Source organism: Nicotiana tabacum, chromosome 8 (genome assembly GCF_000715075.1).
Source record: "Nicotiana tabacum cultivar K326 chromosome 8, ASM71507v2, whole genome shotgun sequence".
NCBI lineage: Eukaryota > Viridiplantae > Streptophyta > Magnoliopsida > Solanales > Solanaceae > Nicotiana > Nicotiana tabacum.
This window is the reverse complement of record NC_134087.1, coordinates 76,430,361-76,447,459: the sequence shown is the minus strand read 5'-3', so window position 1 is coordinate 76,447,459 and position 17,099 is coordinate 76,430,361. Positions and strand designations below refer to the sequence as shown.

The window sequence follows — 17,099 nt, the reverse complement described above, 5'->3', positions numbered from 1 at the left end:
TAAACTTAAAGTGGAGTCATACTGAAATAAATTCGGTTAAAGAATCATTTAAATTTTTAGATAGCCAATTAAAGTGTATTTTAAATTAAGGATAATATCTTCACTTGCATCATTATAAAGATAATCATAATTATAATATATATATAAAGTTTTAGAAATTGAAATTTCAAAATAGAAATATTTTTTGAAAGATAAAATCATACCAAATAAGAGTTCAAGTCGTAGTATAAGAGTCACGTCGTAATCAAAGAATCGTTTATATCGTGTCAACCTTTGTGCTTTGCCATAAATATGAGTTATTATTTCACTTTATGGCTATTTTTAGGTTCTAATGACACCTATGAGAATAGTGCAAAAATAAAATTATCACTACGAGAGTTGAGAAAATGTTAGTCTTTTTTCATGTAGTGTTTCTTAATTCATATCTGACGGTTATCTATAATTATTTAGAAGGTTTAAATGTTAAGGTTATTTACATATAATTCAAATAACTCAGATATTTAAAATGGTTAATGTCAAATATCAAAATGGAGTAAAAAAAATCACTAGCTAAAGAATTTTTTATATTTTTAGATAGCAATTAAAATGAGTTTTGAATTAAGAATAATATTTTCAATTACATTATTATAAAAATAATTATTATTGAAAAATAATATTTTAGAAACTAAATTTTAAGAAAGAAATATTTTTTAATAGATATCAACGCACCAAATAAGAGTTCAAGTAGTAGTAAAAGAGTTAAGCCTTATCCAAAGAGTCATTCATTGTCTCAGTATTTGATTGTTTTGCCACAAATATAAGTTCTTATTTTGCTTCCTGATTATTTTTAAGATCCAATGGCACCGGCAAGAATGATATCGAAAAAGAAAAATAAAAGAAATGGTTAATTGTTTTCATGTAGTTAATATTCAATGATTATCTATATTTACTTAGAAAATATAAATTTTAAGATTATTTACATGCAATCCAAATAACTTAAATATTTGACATGACTAGTGTGCGCACATCCGCACGGATACTAATACTAGTAGTACAACTATAGAAAAAAGACACTTATTAATTAATGTAAGAGACTTAAAACTGCACTTTTTAATTAATTAATTAATTATATTCCTCTGACTATGTTCCCCAGGTGGACTAAGACTGGTGTAACTAAAGGGATTATTAAACTTTCCTTTTAATATCAAACACACTCCTCACCTAAATTCCTCTTTTAATAGTAATAATTGCTTAATCAAACTCATTCCTCGTATTAATTAATTCTATCTTTCTAAGCACCTCTCCTAATTAATACAGTACTAAGTTAAACTAACCACTCACCCCCTTATGACCCTATCAAAATCAAACATTCCAAAAATAATTAAACAGATACTTTTATTAAACCTTTTCCATTTGTAGTCACTTCCAATAACACCCACAATATTAAGTGGGCATTTGGACATAAGAATTGTAAAATTTCAGAAAAAAGTGAAATTTTTTTTCAAATGAAAATAATATTTGAAATTAGAATTGTGTTTGGACATAATACAATTTTGGGTTATTTTTAAATTTTTGTGAGTGATTTAAAGTGAAAATTTTGAAAACAGTTTTTTGGAATTTTTTAAATTTTCGAAAAATTCCGAAATTCATCTTCAAGTGAAAATTAAAATTTCATGGTCAAACACTAATTTCGAAAAAAGTGAATTTTTTCTGACAAAAAGCCGAAAAAAAATCTTATGGCCAAACGGCCCTAAGTTTTCTTTCATGCCCAATGTAGAAATTTTCATTTTATTTTCTGAAGGTTCATTTTAACTATTTTTTTGTGTGTGGATAAATGACACTGTATAACCGCTCTTAAAATAATAGCCGAAATATATATATTTTGTATATATATATATATATATATATATATATATATATATATTCTGTATGTTATATACAAACATTCTTATACCTTTGTAATAATATTTTTATTATCGAAAATAAATTTTCATCTTATGATCAGTTATAAATCATTAAGTATATTTTACAAATAACAGATAAGCGAAGTTCACTATTAGGACCCATTATTTTGCCCATATTTCAAATCCTAAATTCCAAATCCCAAAACCAACTCAATAGATGGTTTTGGGCCAAAATCTTTACAAACACTAATAATATACATATTTTTCCAAAATAAGTTTGGAAAATATGTTTTGAAAACGTATGTCCAAACACATTTTCATCTTCAAACCAAACTTCACCTAAATCAAAATTTTCAAAACAAATTTAAAAATCTATGGCGAAACGCTAGCTTAGACATTTCTACAACCCATTAACAAGTTAGAAGTTAGACAATCAATACTTAAATTAAATTTTCGAATTGTATGAAAGATAAGTGGAGATACTGTTTATCCGCTCTTCAATGGAAGAATAAATAAATAAATCTCATAAACGACACAAAACTCCATGTGGTTCTTTATAGTAGAGACGAAATTCTTGAATTGTGCAATTTTCAATAAATGAAATAGTTCTTTATTGTCATGTTGTGGGGCCCCATAATTACTTCTAGTAGCTTAATCATTTTATCAATAAATGATTAAACCCATGCATATAGCCGTTTATTTTTACTTATCCACAATAAACTTTACACATTTTTTAAGAAATAATAAAAGTAATATATATTTTACCATAATAATAATAATAATAGCATTTCAAGATATCTTGAGAAATAATTTGAAAAATAATTAGTTAATGATAAAAGTAAAATAAAAAAATATTTTTTTCTTGATTTACTAAAATAAATAAGTAAAAATATATATTTTAATATAGTGGATAAGTAAATGTGAACAGAGGATAATACATAAGTAATTCTATTAGAGTCCACATATCTTAATTAATACACTAATCATTAATAGAAATGATTAAATTCCCATCATACTATAAACAAAGGAATACTCAACAAATAGTTTAATAACAAAACTCCCACATGTTAAAAGTCCCATAATTTTTTCTTCGGTCCAAGATTTTCTCTCTCTAGAAGCTTCACCACTAAATGTCAATCTCCATCTTCCCAAATGCCATTGCTACGCGTAGTAGCTGAAGAGAGAGAAAAATAGGGAGAGAGAAAAAAATGGTGAAAAAGAAAGAAGAAAAAAGATGCCAATAAAACAAGCAAAAGATGATTGCAAAAAGAAGAAACTTTCTTTAGTTCATTCTTTTTAATCTAACGATGTTGTGTTAGCCATTCCTCATATTTCTCTTCTATTTCCCCTCTTCTTTTGCCATCTCTATTTTCTCTCTCTCCATTTCACATTTACCCTTTTTTTTAAAAATTCCATAATCAGCTGACACCTTTTATATCTCTCTCTATTTAAAAAAAAAAAACTTGAAAAATTAGTGGATCTTGCTGCTACCCATTTCTTTTCTCACCGACCCCCTTATCAGGGTTTCAAAAAAAAAAAAATCTTTTTTTTCTTCAAAAGTTGGACATTTTTGGATTCACATTTTAGCTTCTGAGGTCTGGGATTTTAGGTGATTAATTTGAAGGTTCATATTTGCATGATCCATATTTAGGGTTTGGATTTTCTTTTGAAGTTTTTTTGGGGTAATATTGAGGTGGTTTAAGGACTGGGTGTTCAATTAGATTGAATACTATTTACTGTTTTGAAGGTGAGCCCACTTACTCCATAGAGTTCTTGTGGCAACTTCACCAGCTTTCTTCATTCAGGTAAAAATGAAAATTCAATTATTATCATAATAATAATTTATATAACTATCTTTAATATCAGTTTCAGCTTGTGGTATGTTATTGTTTTTCTTTTTTCAGTCATTTTAGGGCTGTTAATTGTTCAGCATTTATCTATTTTGATACTTTCTTATGTTTTTGTAAATGGTTTATGAATTTGATTGGTCTTTAAGTTATAGAGGTTTTATTTATTTGAGGGTTGGGGATTCTTTATTGGTGTTGCTGAAGTTTCTGAATTGTTAATAGCATTAATTTGAGGTATTTCACCTATTGTAGGTGTTAGATTTAACAAAATTAGTATTTTGATGCTGAGGTTATGCTGAGTGATCTAATAAATTGTAAAATTTGAGATTATTTATGTATTTATTATAATGCTTGTTTACTCATAAATGTTATATTTTTATTAACAAATGCCCAATGGTGGAAGATATTCACCTATGCACGATTTGTTTGCGTTTCAGCGAAATCATTGAGTTTGTTAGCTGATTTGAAGCTAAATGATTGGTCGATATTCTTGGCGGTTTCTTTATGTTGTTCAGCTGCTATTAGGTTTACAAAATATAGGTACTTGAGTTTTGGACAAATCATTACTTTTTGGTTACAGCTGGATGTTGAGCTGAGTTTTTTCTTTTTACGAGTATCGGATTAAGTGGTAGTTGATCGATTAATTTGTAGATAAAAAACTTAAGCCCTCTCTTCGCCGTGTTTCCTTCATTTTATTTCAAGAAGTTATTATGTCACACTATTTGGTAGTTGGATGTGATAAGGTGATGTGATGGGTTTTTAGAAGTTTGGTGCCCTGAATAATGTGTTAAGAAATTTAAGAATAGGTTAATCATTTGGAAATAATTTACGCGTATCACGATATTTGAATGGTCTCTAAATGATAATCTTTTTTTTTGAGTTGAGAGTCAGGGTCTTTATTATATTTGACTTTTCAACCTTTTGAGGCTGATAAACTAGGAATTTTGAACTTTTTCATTCTAAATGTTTGTTTAATGATAATTTGTATTGAAGATCGGGTGTCTTTTGTAGAAAATCATAATCTGTTTGCGGATTTTCTATATACAACTTGTATATCAGGGAGTCTTCTTTTCCAATCATCAATAAAATTATTTTCCTTATCAAAAAAATAATAATATATTTGCTGATAAATGTTATGATGGAACCGACAAATGCTTAATATGACGTAAGAGGTTCTCCTATGTACAAATTGATTTCCTTATCAGCAAAATCGTTGAGTTCGTTGACTGGTTAGAAGCTATATGATTGGTCAATATTCTTGGCTGTTTCTTTAGGTTTTACAAGTTATGTTTATTTGAGTTTTTGTCAAAACGTTCCCTTTTTTGCTCACCTGGATGTTGAGCTCAGCCTTTTCTTTTTTCAAGTGTGGGATTGAGGTATAGTTGATTTGATTTGTCGATAAATAAGTCAAACCCTTTTTCTCCCTGTGTTTCCTTCATTTTATCCCAATAAGTGATTATCTCACATTTTTTTAATAGGTAAGTGAACATTTTATTGAATTAAAAGGAGCACAAAGATTGTGCTATTCGTTACATCTGGATCCTTACAAGTGTACCAATTTCTGATTATGTCGCATTAATTGGTAGTTAGTTGTGATAAGTTGATCTGATGGGTTTTCAGAAGTTTGGACTGCGATATTTCAGAATAGGTTATTCGTTTTTCGTCATGAACCTTTTTCCATCTTTGTTACTATTATTTAAAAATCTCAATCTTGCTTTTTAAAAGTTGGCAGTTTCTTTATTGTCATTCATTTTATAGTAAGCGCAACTGGTTTGTCATGAATGATGTCACTCCTTTTGGATGTGTTGCCCTTATTACTCCCTTGACCTAGTAACAACAATTTTATATCCCTTACATTCGCCGTCACTTTTGTTTACTTCTTCAACCTTTTTTTAGGATATGATTATGACAAGTGAAAGCGATGACAGGATGACATCAAATGTTGGTGTGGATTCGCCATCTGTCGAAGAAGCCTGTGGTGGAGGAAATACCGGAGGAGGTCTACCACTAAAAAAAGGCCCCTGGACTTCTGCAGAAGATGCAATTTTAGTGGATTACGTCACGAAACACGGTGAGGGGAACTGGAATGCCGTCCAGAAGCACTCAGGACTTGCTCGATGTGGTAAAAGTTGTCGTTTGCGGTGGGCCAATCACCTGAGACCAGATTTAAAGAAAGGCGCTTTCACTCCTGAGGAAGAGCGCCGCATAATTGAACTGCATGCTAAGATGGGAAACAAATGGGCACGAATGGCTGCTGATGTTCGTAACTTCTCTCAATCTGCTTCTTTTTTTTTGCAGTCTATATTGCTAATGGCTTACTTCTCTTCAAATCTTATCTCCGATTATAAAATCCATAAATGCTATCAGATATCATTATTTTAGTATTTTCTAGAATTTGGTTAAACTGACAGTTCAAGATAACTTTTGGTAGAAACAGCAATTTTTTCATGTTTTACTTTTTGCGTTATCTACATGATCACATTTCATATACCCAAATCATTCTATTGAAAATTTTAAATCACGTTCTTGAAAAAAATAGGAATGAAAACAGAATCATATGTGAACTTTGTTTTATTTAAAGAAAATTCTTGTTTTCAGTTGATGTGATGCACTGCTATATTATCTAGCGGGGCAGTAAAATTTTTTTCCTTAAGTTGGTGGGTTGAGCTGGTTTAAAAGCCTTATCTGCCCCTTAAATAATTTAAACACCAGTTTATAATCACAGTACTTGGGAAATGACTGCCCATCCTTTCACTTTTAAGTTTCTATTTGATTTTGCTTAATTCTTTGTCTTAGCGGGATGTTATACCTGGCATTAATTGACAAAATCTATAATTAGATTGATAATCACCATAACACTTTCCAAACAATGTTAATAGTCCTTGATAAGCATTCTGCTTTTGGGAGAAGCAATTAGTGTTCTCATATTTTACCTTTATATAAAAAAGTAGCGTTCTTTCAGTATGTTTATTTAATAATGTGTTATCTGCTTGTCTTCAAGTTTTCAAGTGCAATGTTTAGAAACCTTGCTTATTGCAAGTTTTTATCATTAAATATTCTTATCTTTTCTTTTTGGACTCCCCTGTTTGTTGTTTAGCTCTCTGAACTTCTTATCTTTTGTTTTTCTATTTGTTGTCAATTATTGGGCAGTTGATATGGAGTTAATGTCTGATCCTCCATGATATTGAGGTGTAAGAGTGTGGTCTGGTAAAGCTATTAACATCATCTTTTGAAGGGAGGAGGAAACAAGCTGATCAACTGTACCTTTTTTTTTCCTTCTAGAAACCGGCCTGGATGGTTTTTCCATCTGGTTGGTCCTAGAAATTGAATGCCGTTTGCCTGATTATTGATTCAAAACTGGTGACTTGACTCGGATCGGTTTGATCCTCGTCTGGCTCTTATTAAGCTCTTGTTCCATCATTTAGTAAATATAAAACCCTTTCTCAGCCGTTATTGCTCTATATGTTAAGCAGAAGATACATCCACATCCTCCTACCCCTCTCTTGTGCGACTGAATGAAATGTTCCGAGGCAACACTTTTTAGGTGTTGGCCATTTATGTGCTCATTTATTTCCTTATTTTTCTGTATACAACATGTGCAAAATATGTGAATATTTTTTTTTATACTTTTGCAAGTAATCAATCAACTACACCTCAATCCATAATAATGAGGGTCAATCAATACTTCTGCAATTGACCGAAAAGAGGTGTTAGGGTGGGATTGGGTACAAAGTTATCCTTATCATTGTCTCAACTTACCGGCCTCCATGTGCAGTTATCCGTAACTTCTGTTGATATTTTAGGTGCTATATATATCTAGATATTGCGAATGTATGTGCAGCATATGATATGTTGTGAAATCTCTCTTTTTCTTGATATGTTGCATTTTATATTTAATGACAGATGTGGGTTTTGCTTTAGATCCTGATCAGGTTATCAAATTAACAGTACTCTGAAATTTATTCAGATTATCCATTTAAGGAGTTCATTGCTCAGTGGAAGTGCACACTTGTAGTTTATAGCCCTATCATGCACTGGCCTTGTTGCTGTTTTTTGGAAGTAATGCTACTACTTTCGGATTAGCTCTCCTTAGCTATAGTATTCTTTTCCTTCTCCTTTATTGTTCGTTTTCTCGCTGTTCTTAACACTGAGGAGTGTCAAATGTGACTAATCGTGGCATGGTGAGAAGTGTTGTGATATGAATTTATAGTCTAACAATCTTTTATCTTAAAAAGTTTCTAGAAACCAAATGCAAAAGTGTCTGGGTCATTGGGATTCAACATATTACAAGGGTCTTATCTGCTTTGACATATTTATCAATAATTTTATAATTCTATTGCACACTTGGTAATAATCTCTTGACTTGAATAGGAGTCTTGATTCTGGTGAGTAAGAAAAGTAAGATATTCTAGGGAGAAGGAAAAGTACTCATAGTGAATGCCACATTGTTAGGAGCGCCTAACTCCCATGATAAATTTCTTTTCACTCTTTTGCGACTCTTTTGTGATGTTCCAAGTTCATTATTTTATCATATAGTGCACATGATTTTTCTTTAGGTGGTTTTGTGCAATGCGTGTCACCAGATATGACTAGTGCTTTGTGCTTGGTAAAACCTGTATGTTTGGATATAGTTGGATAATGTTCTTTGCGGATTGGAAATGTGGATTGTCCCCTCTTCTATCTGAGATGACTTTCTACAAAATAACAAAAACTGTGACCTCACCATGTTCTCAAATTGGAAATCTTGTGTTATCTCAATCATTGTTCCAGTTTAACATTTGATGCCTCTATTCTACTTTTTCAGTTGCCCGGGCGCACAGATAATGAGATAAAGAACTACTGGAATACCAGAATAAAGAGACGACAGCGTGCAGGCTTGCCAGTTTACCCTCCAGATATTTGTTTTCAGGCAATTAGCGAAAACAAGCAAAATGAGGAGTTGGGTGCATTCTCCTCTACAGATGCACAATATCCTGATTTCTTACCAATGAACAATTATGAGATTCCAGCAGTGGAGTTCAAAAATTTGGAATTCAATCAGCAGTTGTGTCCACCACCACTTCTTGATATTCCCTCTGGTAGCTTACTTGATATTCCTGCGAGAAGCCTGTTGGCACAGGGTCTTAATTCTGCCTATTATAGTCGGTCATTCCTCTCAACGGTGCATCCAACCAAGCGTATGCGAGGCTCCGAGTCTGTGTTCTCTGGTTTAAATGATGATTCTTCTCCATTAAAAAATGATGATTCTTTCCCAAGCTGCCATAAATATCAGAACGATGGTTCTTTGCTTGCTCAGTCCTTGGGGTTTTCATCTTCATATTATCGAAATCTAACATCTGATCATCACCCGGCATCCTTGGGTGTAATTCCTGGCAGCCATGCCCATTTAAATGGCAACTCCTCTTCTTCAGAGCCCTCACGGGCAAAGAAGCTCGAGCTCCCTTCACTCCAAAGTCAGATGGCAAGTTGGGGCTTATCTTCTTCCCCTCTTCCTTCACTCGAGTCCGTTGATACTTTGATTCAGTCCCCTCCAACTGACCAGACTGAATCATGCAATCTGTCACCTAGGAACAGCGGTCTGTTGGACGCTGTACTTTATGAAGCACAAACTATGAGAGCTTCAAAGAATAACTTGCAGCAGGAGAGTTCCGGTGATGTGGTGGATAATTCATGTCCAGATCTCCATGAGACTGGGTGGGAAACATATGGTGATCCAATCTCTCCTTTAGGTCATTCTGCTGCATCTGTGTTTAGTGAATACACCCCTACTAGTGGAAGCTCATCAGAGGAGCCCCAGTTAGTGACGATGCCAGGTGAGACTGATTATAATATTCACTTCTCCTAATTGTGTTAACAGTTGAAAACATGAATTTTATGTAATTTGATTGTTTTGTGGTTGTGAAGGTTGCAAGGTTAAGCAGGAGAAGTTTGACTTCGGGCCCTATGATGGGAAGGATGACGCCTCAAACCCGATCTTTTCCAGGCCAGACTACTTGCTTGACTCCAATTGTTTCAGTCCTATGCAGAACTATGTGAGAACCATTTGGCGCTGAAAGATGCATTTTGGCTACAGTCCTTTTGATGACTATATCGGTAGTCAAACCATCAGATCAAGTTTGTGGACATGGCTCTTGCACAGGGGATGCCATGTCTACCATCCAGTCAATAAGCTCAGCAGGATTATGGTACTTTTACGCTTTGCAAACATCTTTCCCATACAAACTTTGATTGTCTCAGCTGTTAAAGGACAAATAGAAAACAATGTAGTATTTTCCGATAAGACTGAAAATGCCTTCTGCATGGTTGTGTTTGAGTTGTGGAGTCTTTGAGATTCAAACAAATGACACTTCTTGTATGTGGCATTGAATGGCCTGCTTTCTAATTCCGTTGTGTTGACCACAAATGCAACACATCTCCTTTGTGCTGGGAGGACATTAAAGTTGCAGTATTGCTTTCTCTTATGCTCTCTTTCTCTCCAAATGAGTTGTGTAGTTTCGGTTTTGAGTTATATTGGACAAGAATACAAGTAATCACATATGATAGAGGGTTGTAAGCAGCACTGAGCACGTACAAGAGATAATAGGAGAGTGTTGCTTTAGATGAGTCTTAGGAGACATGCACATGGAATCAATGCAGAGCAAAGGGTCATTAAAGCAATAGTAGCAAACAGAAACTAATGCTTAGTTATTGTTCTTACACTTATATTAGGATGAGAATTCGTCATGATTCCTTGAATTTTTGCTAAAAGTCTTGTAAGTTAATAGCAGCAAGTGTGAGTTTTTGAGAGAACTTCTAGTTTTACGGTAATTTGCCTTTAAATGTAACAGGATAAAAGCATAATGGATTCAGAGGATTCATATAAATGGACCCAACTAATTGTGATTATGAGATAGTTGATTGATTGAAGAATCTTAAATACGGGAGAAGTGCACGGTTAGTCACTAAGAACACATGTATTTACTTTTAAGCCACTGTTTAAAATGTCTTTAGTCTTTAACCACTGCTTTAATAAACTTTAACTACCTGGACAAAAATATCCTTCTGCTCATGTCCTTATCTTTTGAACTTAACTTCAGGACTACATGTCCTTAACTTTTGAACTTGGAACTCTAAGTTCAGGACTTCAGGACTACATGTCCTTAACTTTTGAACTTAACTTCAGGACCACATGTCCTTAACTTTTGAACTTGTACCTGTAAGTTCAGGACCTATTGTCCTTAACTTTTGGGCTTCTTAGCCTAAGTTCAGGACCTATTGTTCTTAACTTTTGAACTTGTAACTGTAAGTTCACTATTGTCCTTAACTTTTGAGCTTGTTAATCTAAGTTCAGGAGCAAGTGTTCTTAACTTTTGAGCTTGTTAGTCTAAGTTCAGGACCTATTGTCCTTAACTTTTGGGCTTCTTAGCCTAAGTTCAAGACCTATTGTCCTTAATTTTTGAGTTTGTTAGTCTAAGTTAAGGACTTCAGGACCACATGTCCTTAACTTTTGAACTTGTAACTGTAAGTTCAGGACCTATTGTCCTTAACTTTTGGGCTTCTTAGCCTAAATTCAGGACCTATTGTTCTTAACTTTTGAATTTAACTTCAGGTCAGGACTACATGTCCTTAACTTTTGGACTTGTAACTGTAAGTTCAGGACCAAGTGTCCTTAACTTTTGAGCTTGTTAGTCTAAGTTCAGGACCTATTGTCCTTAACTTTTGGGCTTCTTAGCCTAAGTTCAGGACCTATTGTCCTTAATTTTTGAGTTTGTTAGTCTAAGTTAAGGACTTCAGGACCACATGTCCTTAACTTTTGAACTTGTAACTGTAAGTTCAGGACCTATTGTCCTTAACTTTTGGGCTTCTTAGCCTAAGTTCAGGACCTATTATTCTTAACTTTTGCGCTTGTTAGTCTAAGTTCAGGACCAAATGTCCTTAACTTTTGAACTTGTAACTGTAAGTTCAAGACCAAATGTCCTTAACTTTTGAGCTTGTTAGTCTAAGTTCAGGACCTATTGTCCTTAACTTTTGAGCTTGTTAGTCTAAGCTTAGGACTTCAGGACCTATTGTCCTTAACTTTGAACTTGTAACTGTAAGTTCAAGACCTATTGACCTTAACTTTTGGGCTTCTTAGCCTAAGTTCAGGACCTATAATATTATTAACTTTTGCGCTTGTTAGTCTAAGTTCAGGACCAAATGTCCTTAACTTTTGAACTTGTAACTGTAAGTTCAGGACCAAATGTCCTTAACTTTTGAGCTTGTTAGTCTAAGTTCAAGACCTATTGTCCTTAACTTTTGAGCTTGTTAGTCTAAGCTTAGGACTTCAGGACCTATTGCCCTTAACTTTTGAACTTGTAACTGTAAGTTCAGGACCTATTGTCCTTAACTTTTGAGCTTGTTAGTGTAAGAAAACAAGCAATGAAAAAACAAGATGAAACTAGGCTAACCAGTCAACAATGTCATCAATCCTCTCAGGCCAGTGACATGTCAAAAGAGTAACAGTCCCACACAAAGCATACATATCTGCCTGTTCTGAGAAGCAACAAAGCTCACTATCTGCAAACTTGACTTAATTAAGTGCGCAGCGAAGCAATTTAAGGCATATCAGTGGAGAACAATATCAGTGGAGAACAATACAGATCTCGTATGAAGTTTAGTAACTCTAAGTGTAAAAGGGAGCATATAGAGAGATGTTCATCCAAGTTCAAACTTGACATCGTAATAAAACTGTTCTATGAATTTGTCTTAATTAAATTCTTTTTAGATGGAAAAATTCAAAGAAACAAACTAATAAGCTCATGACGAAAAGTCAACAGCAGGAGATCTATCTGAAACCTCAACGGACGGCGGCACAGTTTTTCTCCCTAACACATGAAAGAGATAGAACAAAGGGTAACACAGTCTTTTCATATTAATTTTAATATACTAGTAGCTACTATTGCTAAGCATTAAAAATGCTAGATATAAAAAGTAAATACCACTTTAAAAAGTGGCTACCTCACACAATTTTTACCCTAAATACATCTAGCTGCTCTAAAAGATCATAACGACCAATTATTATTGGAAGGAATTCTGAAGACGAAATTACTGTTTTATTTTTCAAATAATTGAAAGTTCTTTCAATCAAAGTAATAATGTATCAGAAGGTCTAACGTTAAGTAACATCAAAATTTGTGATTTCCAGAAGTTGACTGGTAGCCTTTTCAATTTCATTAGGTAAATATACACGCACACATGTATCTGGAATAAGATATTTGGATATTCTGTTCCTCTTTTTTTCCTTTTCAATCAAATACCCAGAAAGGAGAAAAGGTTTAGAAAAGGCAACTCAGACTACTTTGCTAAGCCCTTTGCAATATATATCTTCGAGCTGTCAATACGGGCTAAGCTGGGCCGGCCCACTATTTCGATAGGCCTTAAAATGATCAGCCCGACCCTAACCTACGTGGGTACAGGGTCCCACGGGCCGGCCCACTATCTTTATAAATTGTTTTCCATATTTTTTAAACCAAAATTGCAAAACATATATATTTACACGCCAAAAAAACATATTTGTCGGATAGCAAGTTTCTGCAAAACTTAATAACTTTTGATATTGTTTCAATAGATTACTATAAAACACAAAAAAGAGGACAATATTTCATTCATTAAAAGTCAATACTCAAAATAAACTATTCAAAAATATTTTCAAGGTGCTCATGGTATATCCAATGCCAATAAATCATCTTCATCTAGCACATTGAAATTCTCTTGTGAAACAAAAATGTCTTAACATCTTCATTTTTTTTAAATCTGTAATTATATGCAATGTTAATTAGTTAAAACATTAAAAAATAACTAAAATTTTAAGGACAAAAAATATTTGTATTCACATAAAAAGTATTACTAGTTTAGGATTGGATTACTCTTCTTGTTATTTTAGTTTCTTCTTTTTTTTATATTTTTAATTAAATACGTTATTAAGCCCACGGGCTGAGCCAGCCCAACCTCGATCAAGCCTCATGGGCCACGAGCTTACTTGGGGCTTAAAAACCTCGTTTTTAAATGAGTTCCAAATTTTTTAGCCCGGCCCTATTAAATCATGGGCCGGACCGGGCCGGCGGGCCAAGCCCATATTGATGGTTGTGGTCTTCACGTAAGGTAAAAAATAGCATGGGCTAGCCAGTTTTTGGTTGGTAATTGAAAAATAGTCAGCGTTTGCAAAGTCATTGAAAAATAGCCACTATTTTGCTGCAATACGGAAAGTTCCAGCATAATATACTGGAGATTGATGCACCTGTGTATGAACTTCCATCATATTATGCCGGAACTCCGGAACTCCAGAACTCCAGTATATTATGCTGGAATATTTTTCGGATTTTGAACAGTGTTTTCGTTCAGATTTATCTTTACATGAAAAGTGACTAAATTTCGATTATTTTTGAAACTGTGGCTATTTTTCAATTACCACTTGTAAATCAAACTATTTTTGAATTTCACCCCGAATGTAAGTCCTTACTTGTTTGACTCAAAAGATTTTTAACTCTTTTTAAGCAAATCAATCAAAGATGAAGGGGTAAATCGTAGTCAAACTTAATTAATATCGGATCGAAAGATTGAATGACCGCAATTGCAAATTAGATGAGTAGAGCACCAAAAGATCTTATTCAAAATTGAGCGCAGCCTTCCCTCTCCGTAGAGGGGGAAGAAGAATTATAATTGTTTTGCCCTTTTCGGGGTACAGGGATTGAGCTCACTCCTTCTTCTTTATACGGAAAGCCCTCTTTTTTCCCCTTTCCGGTGGAGTTCTGTTCATCTCTTTATTTTGTGAGGAATCCCCCCCCCCTCCTTTGGGGCTTACTTGCACTTGTATATATAGTCGAAAAACCCTCTTACCCTTGCCACGACCTTACGACCGTAAGGTCTCCTGGTTGTTGTTGTGTAGAATGTCTTAAAAGAGGGATTGGATTGACTCTATTGGCTTCTTACCCGATGGCAAAAATGCGGTCGTGACCGCCCTAATCGAAGTGGTCAGATTTTGACCAATACATTATAATAGGCAAAGGAGTTTGTGTGCATTATTTTTAGTGTACTCCGATTCATAACGTTAAAATATCTTTGCAATGACAATTGTACGCTAGCGGTTGGGCATATATTTGGTTGAAACTTAAAAATAGAGTTGTTGAATTTGTGTTGAAAAATAAATTTTGGAAGATGAAGTTATGTTTGGATTGCATTTTATTTGAAAAAGAAGTTAAAGTTTTGTGAGTGGAAGGGAAATTTTCACCAAAAAAAACCCTAAACCAGTTTTGGAAATTTGAAAAAGAATTGAATTTTTTTCATAGATTATATTCCATGAACAAATATTGTTTTCAAAAATAATTTCAAAACAAACTGCCAAAATCTATTACCAAATGGGTCCTTTTTACGTCCGAAACAATATTATTCCCTTCTTTTATGTGAGCCAATTTAGCTAGGGATGAAGTTTAAGAAAGAAAGAAAGAGACCCTAAATTTAAGAAAGAAAAAGGAAACTTTTTTGGAGCCAGTTAGCATTACGATTCCGGAATTAGCAACAGATGGTGTCCCTTCCTCGTCACAACAGCATAACATTGAAACCGCACCTTATAAGCCAATGCGCGAAAATTTGCATTTTGATTATTATCTTTAAAAATGGTAATCTCCCACAGAGTCAAATTATCAAACACCTGGCGACCACCATGCTCAGTCCTCACCGTCATCCGTCGGCTCCGCTGCAAATTCACCTTCTCCACTTGTTGTTCAGAGTGTGATGACTTTTTGCCGTGGTTGGAACACAAGGCTGGGTTGGAGATATCTTCCTTGCTTTCAATTGGAAACTCCGCTCACTACGGAAAATCACTCGTTGCTGGTCACCCTATAAAACCAGGCGATTGCTTGTTCAAGGTTCCTTACAATGTGCAATTGGCCCCTGATAATCTCCCCAAAGGTATCGATACTTTATTCGGAGATAATGTAAGTAATGCCGCTAAAGTTGCCTTACTCATTCTATATGAGCAGAAGTTGGGACACAAATCTGAATGGGCCCCTTAAATTACTCGTCGTCCCCGGCTTGAACATATGCATAACACAATATTCTGGGATGACAATGAGCTACAGATGATTCAACCGAGTTCATTATATCACCAAACAATTATGCATAAGTTGTTTGTTGAACAAGAATTTCTAACAATTAAGAAGGCCGATTTTGTACAAGATGTGTTAACATTAGAGGACTTTAAATATGCATTCTCTTTAGTTACATCGCGAGCATGGGAAAGCTCTCGGGGTGTATCTATGATTCCTTTTGCAGATTTTGCAAATCATAGTGACCTTTCGGAGACGATTGTATTAAGTAATGAAGAGGAACAGCTCTCAGAGGTTATTGCGGATTACAGTTATGCTCCTGGTGATGAGGTGCTCATAAGATATGGAAAGTTTTCAAATGCAAGACTCCTTTTGGATTTTGGATTTACTCTTCCTTGTAATAAGTACGAACAGGTTCAAGTTGAGCTGAGTATACCTCATGAGGGCAACCTACGTCAGTTGAAGTTGGAGCTTTTGAGTAGACATAAGATGCTAATTCTTAAAGATGTCAATGGATTAAGCTCTTCTGAGAACTCGTTCGCGCTCAAGGAGGTTAGGGGGTATGCTCATGACGGTCAAGGTAGGGGAATTCCACAGTCAATGCGTGCATTCGCCCGTGTTTTGTGCTCCAGTTCTCTACAATAGATAAATGATTTGGCAGAGGAAGCTGCGGAAAATGATGGTCGACTGGCTCGGCGTCCACTCAAGGACAAGAGCAGAGAGATTGAAGCACATCAGTTTTTGCAATCAAAAATCAATGAGATAATAGAAGAGTATAATGCATCTATTAAGTCATTGGAGCTGCCTGCTACTCTCTGTATGGTTGGAAAACATGATCTGCGGAGACAAATGGCTCAATGCCTTCTCATTGGTGAGCTTCGTGTACTGAAATCTGCTGCACTATGGCTGGAAAATTATTGTGCAACTTTATTCAAAGTTTAGACGACATTCTTATGCTCATTCAAGAAGCCAAAAAAGAAGGTACTTTTGAAACCTGTGACCTTAAACATATCATAATATTTGCTTGACTATAAAAGCTTGTCTGTAAGAGTGAAATGAGAAGTTCAAAGTTAAAATTATTTCCAAATTTAAAGAGACGGTCATTCTTTATGGAATAGAGTCCAGTGGTGGCAAAATCGTTAAAAGAAAACAGTTATCCACCCATATTATCCACTAAAAAATGGGTTGGATAATAAACTTTTTAAAAACGGATCCAAATATGGATAAGAACCATATTATTCATTTTGAAAATGGATAACCAATGTGTTTAGCTTTTACGTCTGTAAAGCCTTAATTGGGGGTTATTC

At 34.2% G+C, this 17,099-nt stretch overlaps 2 protein-coding genes across 3 annotated transcripts; both read left to right on the top strand.

Annotated features, from left to right (window-relative positions):
- The first annotated feature begins 2,967 nt into the window (after positions 1–2,967).
- LOC107805141 (transcription factor GAMYB) lies at positions 2,968–10,175 on the top strand. Of its 2 annotated transcripts, none has more exons than XM_075219392.1 (4): positions 2,968–3,688; positions 5,659–5,989; positions 8,535–9,543; positions 9,635–10,175. In XM_075219392.1, exons 2-4 carry the CDS (start codon positions 5,660–5,662, stop codon positions 9,781–9,783), a joined length of 1,488 nt encoding a protein of 495 aa, XP_075075493.1. In that variant the 5' UTR covers positions 2,968–3,688; position 5,659; the 3' UTR covers positions 9,784–10,175. The 2 variants fall into 2 exon arrangements, with proteins under 2 accessions (XP_075075493.1, XP_075075492.1); XM_075219391.1 differs by having other exon boundaries at positions 5,627–5,989.
- A 5,686-nt stretch (positions 10,176–15,861) lies between these two features.
- LOC107760784 (fructose-bisphosphate aldolase-lysine N-methyltransferase, chloroplastic-like) lies at positions 15,862–16,734 on the top strand. Its single transcript, XM_075220434.1, has 2 exons — positions 15,862–16,372; positions 16,454–16,734. Exons 1-2 carry the CDS (start codon positions 15,862–15,864, stop codon positions 16,732–16,734), a joined length of 792 nt encoding a protein of 263 aa, XP_075076535.1.
- The last annotated feature ends 365 nt before the right edge of the window (positions 16,735–17,099 follow it).